Consider the following 12,038-nt stretch of genomic DNA (forward strand, 5'->3'; position numbering starts at 1 on the left):
TAACATGTAAATATAACCATAGTTTAATTGTTGTCCTGTTCAGTGCAGCTATTCAAATGATACTGTCTCGAGTGCAGAAATTTCGTAACATACTTGTTGCAGTTTAGGAATCTTTGTTCCGTATTCATAAAAATACTATAAAACATATTGACAGCAAATTTGAGAAATTATTTTTATTAATCGCAGTTTTTTACTTATAATTCCATAATCATTCATTCTAGAAGACACAAGAACAAAATATAAGTTTCGTTTAATTTTCCGTCCCATAATCCATGGTTAGTCTTTTTCAAAATCCCAACTTGAGATTACAGTCTTCGAATCATCATTTCAGTAGCTCTAAGTGAATGATTTGGACCTTTCCAGTTTTTCCAAATAATTCCCCTCCAAGCTTTTGATGGCGTCCTGATGAAATAGTGTCCATTGAGATGACTTTCAAAACAGTCTTGAAACCACCAAGCACCAGTTACACTTTTGGCACAGTTCCCACGGTCTTTATCATTGTCCCTATCGAAGGTAGTGAAAGGCATTCCATTGTGGTAGTTCAAATTATCCCCTTTAATGGAAAATAGTGTTGTAAATAATAGGTATTCCTAATTTTTGTATATTTTAAAATATTCCCACTCTTGTTTTGTTACTTTTTGTCAGATATTCGGAATCCTCTAGTTATGTTTATATAGTATCAATAAAACAAATATTTCCCCGCTAACCAATTTTTTCGTAATAACGTTGTGATGTATATTTTAAAAGTCATTTTTTAAATCTTATAAAATTCTTGTTAAGGTTTGTTATTTATATACAATCAATCATAAAAATCTCACAATATTGAAATTCGATCAGTTGATTTTTTTTCAAACTTACTTCAATTAAATATTTGAAACATTCAGATAGAACTTAGTTAAATCATAAATTAGTAGCTGTATTGTTGAGAATTCTACTATGATATATCAACGGGAACGCAATTCTAAAAAATAGTATCACAGTTCAAATGGTTTCAATATTATGAAAATATTAAACAAAAAGTAGATACCAATAAAAGAGGGACGAAAGATATCAAAGGGACAGTCAAACTCATAAATCTAAAATAAACTGACAACGCCATGGCTAAAATTGAAAAAAGACAAACAGACAAACAATAGTACACATGACACAACATAGAAAACTAAAGAATAAACAACACGAACCCCACCAAAAACTAGGGGTGATCTCAGGTGCTCCGAAAAGTTAAGCAGATCCTGCTCAACATGTGGCACCCGTCGTGTTGCTTATGTGATAACAAATCCGGTAAATAGTCTAATTCGGTAGGTCATATTCATGAAAGGGAAAGGAATTGTAGTTACGACGTAAGGAACATATCCGATATCATTTGTGAAACGGTTATTCCATAACGGTCAACCAACTCGTGATGGCGTCCATAAAATTTACGAAGGGATGATTTCAACTTCACCCTTTGGAACTCTTGGTTTAATAGCTTCCTTGTGAGCAGCAACCCTCTATCAAGAAAATCATGGTAGGAAATGCAAGCACGGGAATATCGCATTAATTGGGAGATATATACCCCGTATGCAGGTGCTGCTGGAATGTTGCTACTTAGAAATGGAAAGTTCACAATTGGAAAGCTGAAATCATCTCTTTTGTCGTAAAGTTTTGTTTTCAGCCGACCCTCATTGTCAATTTCAATAAGTAGATACTAAGCAATTTACTTATAATACCTACCAGCACTACCACTGTAACCGTAAACATTGATTTTGTACTTAGATGTTTCATTGTCGATGTAGAAATGTTGGTATTTAGCATAAGCTTGATTGTTGTCAAAGTCAGCGAGACCTATAAGCAGTTCATATCTCCCTTGTGACGTCAAGGTGTGAATCTTGTCATTCCCTGGAATTGAATAGTGCCCAAAATATTACACCTCTCTGGTATATTTATTTGAAAATCGCGTAAGAATAAAAACTTGTAAAAATTGGGGTAAAGCAATCTAAATCAGTATTAAAAAAAATTTAACAAAGAAACACAAAAGGTATTTAGAAAACGCCTCATAAATCGAAAATAAACAGACAAAGCCTGGCTAAAAATGAAAGAAACAAACAGACAAACAATAGTACACATGACACAACATTTGATTACTATTATCATGGTAATCAGTATCCGATGAATACAACGCCCGCTCTTATTTACTTGACAAAGCTGTTTCATAGAGGGAAATCGTAAGTTGTCATTTCATGCAAATAAGATAATATTATGGTTTTATAGTTACATTGTAGTGTTGTGTCGTTGTTCTCCTCTTATATTTATGCGTTTCCGTCAGTTTTAGTTTGTTACCCCGATTTTGGTTTTTGTCCTTGGATTTATGAGTTTGAACAGCAGTATACTACTGTTGCCTTTATTTATAGTTCGACATAAAAAAAACCATCTTTGCTTTTCAAAGTCAAGGATCAAGATCAGAAGTCGTCTTACGTGGTACATGTTTAAAAACTTGTAAATGACATTAAACCCAGTTTAAGAAAGTTCAACAGACCCGCAAGGATCATTAATTCTTCGTCTTCTTATGGCACTAACTGTGTAGCTGCTGTTAATTTTAGCTAAGGTTCCTTAAATAAATTATGATATTAGTACCAAAGATATTTCTTGCCTAAAATCAGTTAACAACAAAGATTTGTCAGATTTCATTCAGTTTGATGAATGTAACTTAGGTATTCAATTAATGTGTTATGCAACGATACTTGTTTCATATTTTGTTAGGATGATTTCATGATCACTAAAGAAGGTTCAATACAGTTAATCAATACATACTAACCTAACCAAAATTCGCGATTAAGTTGTCCAAATCCTGTCTTATATTTTGTCCATCCTTGATAGAAATCAAGATCACCACTCTCTCTTCTTTGTATAACCTGATGAAAATGTATTATGTTTTCTTAAAGATTTATATATTCTTCTGCTATTTTACGTTTGCTTTATTGTCCTTTTTTAAAGATCAATAGTTTGAAATTTTGAATTAAGCATTAAATTTTAAAACAACTAAATATATGATAAACGTATTAAACTGAACAAACCAGCATCAGTCCCTTTGTATAACAGTGCTGAACAAAAAAAAACCGGTAACCTCTTTGAATCTCAATGTAGAAAAATATGCTTTTGTATCATTCACTTAGTCATGGGAAATGCTTAACTTACCTGTAGGTATATGTAATAAGTTTTGCAAACGACCTGAGATTATCTATCCTGGTAAAGAATGATGATAAAACAGAGACAAAGTAGAATAGACTCTGGTCATCTTGTTAATCATTTATGTTTCAATAATACAGGGTTTATTCAGTTACTTATCAAAATTAAAGAAACTTAGTGAGCACGCTCACATACCCCACGTCCCCACATTGTCATTGGAGAAATTAAATAAGTATAAGAAAAAATATTGAATAAAATTTCCTGTCAATATACATAGTATGTCCTTATTATCTACAAAATTTCATGAAATTCTGTTGTGTGTTTTCAGAGGAGTTGAGATGACAAACTGTTGCAGAAGTACATTGAAGCAAATAAGTTCAAAGGGGCATAACTCCTAGAAAAAAATTGAACCGTAATTTCCTGTTGATATGCACATCTACATAGTATGTCCTTATTATCTACAAAGTTTCATGAAATTCTGTTGTGTGGTTTGAGAGGAGTTGCGATGACAAACTGTTGCAGTAGTACATTAAAGTAAATAAGTTCAAAGGGGCATAACTCCTAGAAAAAAAATTGAATCGCAATTTCCCGTCGATATGCACAACTACATAGTATGTCCTTATTATCTGAAAAGGTTTCGTGAAATTCTGTTGTGTGGTTTGAGAGGAGTTGCGATGACAAACTGTTGCAGTAATACATTAAAGTAAATAAGTTCAAAGGGGCGTAACTCCTAGAAAAAAAAATTGAATAGCAATTTCCCGTCGATATGCACAACTACATAGTATGTCCTTATTATCTGAAAAGGTTTCGTGAATTTCTGTTGTGTGGTTTGAGAGGAGTTGCGATGACAAGAAACAGGACTGACGGACTGACGGACGGACTGACGGACTGACGGACGGACGGGTCAAAAACATTATACCCTCCGCAACTTCGTTGCGTGGGGTATAATTATTCTTATTCTCTTAGATAAAGGAGGATGACCTTGCGTAAGTGTCTTTCTCGTTATTATACAAAAGGAGACAACCGAGAAGACCTATTGTCATTGTCAATACCATGTCATCCTCAACCGCTATACAACATATTGAAATGACCACAAGTAATTTATAATAATAGTCCTGAACATGGTTGTCATAGTTTAAAACATACTCAAACAATCCATGACCAAGTCCGTTGGGTAGGTAATAAAAAAAGCATAAATAGACTTATTAAAGTCCGGAAAATGTCTCTTTTTTTGCTAATCGGATTGATAAAAAGGATAATTAGTCGTATTTAAATGTGAACAGATTGTGGAAATCGGAGAAGAAAATAAACAGATCAGTTACCATGATGTTTATTTGAACTATACTTTTTTTTATGGATACCTGCCAATAATTATTTCGCCCATTACGCAATAATACGGAATCATTGTTCGGTATTGGAATATTTATTTCTCTTGAAATTAAAACGCCTCGGTTCAATAGTTTTTTAATTGCATGTGTAATCCTTTGCAACTGAAGAGGATATCTTAAAGATTCTAAGACGAGAAGGTGAAAATGAAATGAAATGTGTTAGATCTAACCTTCTTACAACAGGCAGGCTTGATATTTTAGTTAGACTTTGCACTCATACTATGCAGCAGAAGAAAAATGTATCGTGGATTTATATCTATTATACATACAGTCCAACCACCGTGATCAACTGTCATCTCACAATATACATCGAATTCTTCTGCATGGTCTGGTTTAATCCTGTAGATACCACTTCGGGAATCCTTTGGAAGATCGCTACAATCTAAAATGTATTACTTTCAATATGTCGCCGTACAATTACATGAAAACTGTCAGTATAAAGATATTACGGTGTATCATTTGATGTATTTACTATCATAATCGGAGAAAATATAACAGTAAAATGAAATAATTGTTTACCTTTTCTATTTCCACTTCCGGATGAACGATCTGTCTCAGTTGTTTTACAATTGTCTTCTACCTTCTGTATGCGACGTTGAATATCACCTAATTTCTCATTGACTGAATTGTTCACTTTTTCGTTTAGTTGGTTCCCAAAAGATTTCAATATATTGTGACTTATATCACTTGTGTTAAGCAAAGCTACTAAAGGTGCTCTTTGAGTATCATCTATTAGTGGTGCAATATATGTGCCATCTAGGTTTCCAAAACATATCGAACCACAAAGGAGAACTATCAAATGTCTGACTAGCATCTTCGTGACCATTTTGCAACTGTATGTTATTTTTGTCAAGGAAGATAATATATTGGAGTAGGTAATTTAAATTTGTATTTCCTTCCTCATAGATTTCAGAGATTTCGCTTGTGTATTTACACGGTGTTTACAAGGGTTTATCGTTTTTGGCATCGGCCAATGTAAGACGACATTTGTTAAATATTCAAAGTGAGCCATGTTCTTTAGAAGTGTCAGATATTCGGTAGGGTTACACAGTCCAACAATGACGTAATATGGTATTCACACTCTTATCAAATTTTTAATTTGGATTCGAGCTTCTTTCTCATCCATATTAAAATTGATTTGTGTATATATACCATATAAGGTCACTAACGATCTGTGTAATATAGAGTTGTGTGAAACGGAAATGCTGTAAGTTGAAAATCAATGTATCATATACCAATCGATATTGTTACAAAGTATTTACTACAAAATAGAAAGTGTAAATATCAGTTCGTTTTATGACATGCATATGGGAGACATTTTCATAAAATTTATGAAATAATGCCAATAGACTTATCCAGATGTACCATAACCTTAACTGTTATACCAATTTCAATACACCATAAATTGAACTTTTAAAATATCAATTGTATCTTTAATTTAATACTCTGACATTGTATTAATTGGTTATATGTATTTTCGTAATCAAAGTTTCAATTATTGCATTGTGCTGGTTCTGATATACTTGCAGTCCCCTTGCATTTTTTTGCTATTTCCAAAGCTTATACAAATAAATACTATTGTCATATCTCCAACAACATATATGTCATATGTCCAAATGATGAATATTTATTTTGATATGCCAACTTTGGTATGCACAAAAGGAGTTATTCTGCAGAACTAAGAATTAATCTTACACATGGAGAGTGCAATAAAATCTAGATGAGACTAAACAATAAACAAATTAATCGTCAACCAAACAGTCACCACAAATTCTAATGCAATTGATTAAGATTGGTTGACAACATTTATTTAAGATCCTTCAATAGGAGCGAATAACCTTCTAGAACGAGGAATAGCAAATAATCCAAGATACTCTTAGGAAAACGGGAACACGACGATTATAACAGAACCCAAGAAAACCGGAAATGTTTACGAATACCAAGTGGGAACATGTGAAAGACGTTTTTCATAATACACAATCAACAACTATATACGTGTGGACGCAAATGAATATGTAAATAACAAATGTATCTTTTTTAACATTACTAGAAGACAATATTAATAAAAGCATACCAGAAAACTGCTTGAAAAAAGATGGATGAAAACGGATTTCAATAAATATATGAAGGCTTTAAAAAGAACTTGCAAGAGAAGAATATATCTGGAGATAGAAATGTGGTGCCGCTATGGTATAAAGATATGAAATGTAAAACCATGAGATACATTAGAACGTCTGGTTGGTACCTCCTAGTAACACCAAGATGCGAACCCGATTGAAATGCTGATTGTAACGCTTTAACGTAGAGAAAGCACAAATGTTCCTATGAATAACGCCCCGCAACTGAATTCTAAAAGGCTACACAAAGACCCTTAAAGAGAGCAGGAGCTTACCCTAATTCAACAGTTGCAATGATCTTTTACCTGTAAAGACTTTAAAATTTAAGTCAAGATGCATCAACAGAAAACACCACTCAATATTATAATCAACATGGAAGGAATTACGATTCTTATTGGTTAGTCTAAGTTTACGTTAATCTGCGATTCATGATATTTCGTTTACATAAGAATCATCAGTGACGCTCAAATCAAAACAGTTATTAAGCCAAACAAGTACAAAGTTGAAGAGCATTGAGGACCTAAAATGTCTGGCGTATTAAATCATAAGCCTGGTACCTTTGATAACTGTTCCCCTCGAATCATTAAGAACTTGCAGTTGGAATAACTCTTTAATTACCACTGATTTGTAGAAGATAATAAAATATTGGGAAAACACAATTAACGTGGAAAACAGTGTCTTGTCTTTGAATTAAGATAAATGATCGAATCAGTGAACTATATGCCAACATAAGTTACAGAAACTAGAGGCTCTAAAGAGCCTGTGTCGCTCATCTTAGTCTATTTGAATATTAAACAAAGGAAGCAGATGGATTCATGACAAAATTGTGTTTTGGTGATGGTGATGTGTTTGTAGATCTCACTTTACTAAACATTCTTGCTGCTTACAATTATCTCTATCTATAACAGTACTTTCTGTGGAAAATGTTATTGAAAATCTTCAAATTTTAAGAAAATTGTTAAAAATTGACTATTAAGGGCAATAACTCCTTAGGGGGTCAATTGACTATTTTGGTCATAGTGACTTATTTTTAGTTCTTACTTTGCTGTACATTATTGCTGTTTACAGTTTATCTCTATCTATTATAATATTCAAGATAATAACAAAAAAAACAGCAAAATTTTCTCAAAATTACCAATTCAGGGGCAGCAACCGATTATCCGATTCATCTGAAAATTCCACGGCAGATAGATCGTGACCTGATCAACAATTTTACTTCCTGTCAGATTTGCTCTTAATGCTTTGGTTTTTGAGTTATAAGCCAAAACTGCATTTTACCCCCATGTTCTATTTTTAGCCATGGCGGCCATCTTGGTTTGTTGGCCGAGTTACCGGACACATCTTTTTAAAAAGATACCCCAATGATGATTATGGCTAAGTTTGGTTGAATTTGACCCAGTAGTTTCAGTGAAGAAGATTATTCTAAAAGATTACTAAGATTTACGAAAAATGGTTAAAAATTGACTATAAAGGGCAATAACTCCTAAAGTGGTCAACTGACCATTTTGGTCATGTTGACTTATTTGTAGATCTTACTTTGCTGAACATTATTGCTGTTTACAGTTTATCTCTATCTATAATAATATTCAAGATAATAACCAAAAACAGCAAAATTTCCTTAAAATTACCATTTCAGGGGCAGCAACCCAACAACGAAATGTCCGATTCCTCTGAAAATTTCAGGGCAGATAGATGTTGACCTGATGAACAATATTACCCCAGTCAGATTTGCTCTAAATGCTTTGGTTTTTTAGTTATAAGCCAAAAACTGCATTTTACCCCTATGTTCTATTTTAAGCCATGGCGGCCATCTTGGTTGGTTGGCCTGGTCACCGGACACATTTTTTAAACTAGATATCCCAATGATGATTGTGGCCAAGTTTGGTTAAATTTGGTCCAGTAGTTTCAGAGGAGAAGATTTTTGTAAAAGTTAACGCAGGACGACGACAGACGACGCCGGACGCCAAGTGAGCTAAAAAACACAAAAACTGAAACTTCTAACGAAGTCGTTGCAAATTGTTTTTCAGCAAGGAGTTACGCTCAAATCGTAGCTAGGAGCTGTCTTAAATTTGCAGTAAGGTGAGTATTTCTCCATGATGCAGGCCTCACTGTGAATTTGAGATAAAAAAAAACAGCGCTGACCCTTTATTTTTTTCTGTGAGTTTTTTGTGTGCAAGTCTTGATTTTGTGCTATGACAGTATACCCCATTTTATTTTTTTTTCTTTTCTATTCTCCATCTAGTCATTGTTTTTAAAAGTGATTCTTTATATGGCCATTCAATCATATTTTCCTAAGTTAGAAATTGGGGCTGCATACAACATATTCCTTTATTTTGATTTGTTAACCTGTAAATACTTCAAAATGGAGGGACTGCATGAACTTTAAAATGGAGGGATTGCATGAACTTCAAAATGGAGGGATTGCATGAACTTCAAAATGGAGGGATTGCATGAACTTCAAAATGGAGTAAGTGGCATAATCTTATACTGGTTTAATTTCTTTTTTTTCCAAAAGAATTGCGTCAGTAGCAGTAACAATTTCAAATTAAGCATAATACAGCTTGAACCTTTGTTTATTTATTTTCATATAGTATGAATATACACTGAGGATGCAGTATACTTTTGTAACAACTGATTCATTGATAAAAACAAACCAAAAGATCAAAATAAAGATGATGCTATGTATCTCATAAAAGGCACATATATAGATGAAAGTGTAAGTGTAAATCAGGTTGACAAAAAACAACAAAAAGTTAATGATCTTAATAACATTTATTTAAGAATAACAATTACACACTAAGTTTTAATTGTTTTGCAAAGACTTTCTTATTCTTTATAAAAAAAAGCACCATCCATCTTTGCTTACAATCATGCAATAACTAGTTTTATAATGCTGTTCATTACAAGATTAACATAAAAATCTTCTTTTTTTTTTCTCACTGTGTTACACTCAAATCCAGTACGGAAAACTCTTTCAAAAATGTAAATGGCAGTGTAAAGTTTACTGACGTAAGCTCAGAATTGAACATTTAAGGTAGATATTACAAGGGAGCACTTAATGTAAGCAAAATAAGCACTTGATACATATACATTTTAAGTAAATCAAAAATTATTCTACATATGTCTACTCATTTTCACCTACTGTGGCTTTCTAATTTTTGGACAAAAAATCAGAAGAATACCTATTTCTAATACTGATCATTCTAGTTATATAATAAGACGGAAAACAAAGCAGAAATAAGTTGTCTATCAAAAGCCAAATCAATAATGGAAAGGAAAGATGGTATTTATATATAGAATTCAAAATTCTTGATTAAGACTACAAAGGTATTGTAGGAGGAAAAGGTAAGATATATTCAATGTAATATATTCACCATATGATCATATATGACAAACCAATCTGGAGTTACTATTTACTATATCATTTATACCAGAGAGTATTTTCATGTATTTTTGGGTATAAGTTAACCATAAATATAATGTCTAAATATTACTTAAATGTAAATTTAATGTTTAACGAAAAGTAAAAATTTCCTAAAGCTTTGAATGCAGACATTGGCAAAACCAAGACATTAAATATCCAAGAAAACACAATCCAAGAAAATTTGTATTCATGAGAATAAGTATTCAAATGCAATAAAATGAATTTCCAACTAAGAAAATTAGGACGTCAAATAGTATAGTCAATACTTTAATCACATTAATAATTAAAACATACTGATGTATAAATTATTACTTGATTGGTATAATAGGAAAAAAAAACAAAATAGCAAAAATTAAAACAATACATTTTATGTAAAAAATTCAGCAACAAGTGTTTTACTAAATAAAACAGGCAAGAGACAGATAAAATACATTCAATTGAGGATTTCAGTACTGGCTTATACACAACTGAGTAATATATGTAAGTAAAATGTTTTTAAAATGACTACCTATAAAGAAATTAGTAAAATATATATACTGACAAATTGGATTTTCTTTGTACAAATATTGAATACAGCACCAATACAATAAAGAAAATCAGAATTGCAGATAATTCTTATATATTTCTCCCCAGATAAATGCAAAAATAGTCTATTTACTGTGGAATCATTTATATTTGTGGGTACCAATTTACGAGGATCATGGAAATCTTACATGTTCATGGATCTTTAAATTCTTGGTTTAGCAGAAATCTGCATACAATCCTATAGAAATCTGTTATTTGTTTAACATATTATTTCGTGGTATCCAACAAATTCTAATGAATACACAGTAGTATATTGAAATTCATTAACGATTCATAACTCTTAATATTAAATTTTATTGAAAGACTTAACAGAACCAGTCCCCATTGGTTCATCAAATTTTTGATTTCTACAATCTGCCTTAGCTCTAATAATTTCTCTCAATTACTTCTAAAAAGGAGGTAATATTACTATTGCATGTGATGATCAAAGCACTTACAAAGTGACAGTAACCTAACAACAAAAATACCCATAAGACATCTAGAGGTCAGTATATGCTATAACAATAGACATGGTATATATAATACGTCCAGCACTACATTATTATACTAGTATGTCATTATTTCTATTTATAAATCTTGTTAAACCAATGGCTGATATAGTCACTCGAAGGAATTTAAACACTACAGTTGATTCAAATTCACCTTCTGAATGCCTACTTACAAAATTTATTTAATGAAAAATAAAAAAATTGTCCTGAAAGTTATTTAGCACCTCTTGATTCAGGTAGATAATGGATTTCAGTTTGGCAGTGAAATAGGACTGATGTTGAATAGTATAATCATAAAATTATGAGATCAGAGGAAAGTTTATTCCCTGATCATGTCAATAACACTATATAATAATAAGCACCAGTAAATGAACAGGTTTTTAAGGATATAAATGCTGTTTTGATATCCTTTGTAGATGCCATTGTATCCGCCCTACTTGATGTTTTTTTCAATTGCATATTCTAAAAACTCAAATAGAAATTGATTATGTATAATTGCAATCTACTTGTACAATCTATTCATGTATAACTAGTAACTACCTTGAAGTCAATAAAAAAAACCTAGCCTTTATGATAATAAGTATCAATCAATTTAAGACAAACTTTTTATAGACAAAAAATAAACAAAATCAAAATACTGCACCTCAAACATCACAAAACAAACAAAAAATTCAAAATTACATGCAATCCCTACTCTAAAAATAACTAAAAAGTATTAAAACAAAATAAATTAATAAAAGTGTTTAACTTTGTCAAGTTTTAAAACTCCTTAATGAACTATTGACTGTTGAAAAATGGATGGCAATCAAACCAATGAATGATCCATTATAATGTGGTTATTTTGTACCAATGGATTTGATTGGATAACAAC

At 31.8% G+C, this 12,038-nt stretch overlaps 1 protein-coding gene across 1 annotated transcript; it reads right to left on the minus strand.

The window, feature by feature from the left end:
- Positions 1 to 158: 158 nt before the first annotated feature.
- Positions 159 to 5,501, minus strand: LOC143080072 (fibrinogen-like protein A). Its single transcript, XM_076255733.1, has 5 exons — positions 5,073 to 5,501; positions 4,823 to 4,935; positions 2,795 to 2,891; positions 1,714 to 1,878; positions 159 to 553 (listed from the first exon to the last, which is right to left on the minus strand). Exons 1-5 carry the CDS (start codon positions 5,377 to 5,379, stop codon positions 306 to 308), a joined length of 930 nt encoding a protein of 309 aa, XP_076111848.1. The 5' UTR covers positions 5,380 to 5,501; the 3' UTR covers positions 159 to 305.
- Between the last annotated feature and the right edge of the window lie 6,537 nt (positions 5,502 to 12,038).

This window comes from Mytilus galloprovincialis, chromosome 6 (genome assembly GCF_965363235.1).
Source record: "Mytilus galloprovincialis chromosome 6, xbMytGall1.hap1.1, whole genome shotgun sequence".
Taxonomy (NCBI): domain Eukaryota; kingdom Metazoa; phylum Mollusca; class Bivalvia; order Mytilida; family Mytilidae; genus Mytilus; species Mytilus galloprovincialis.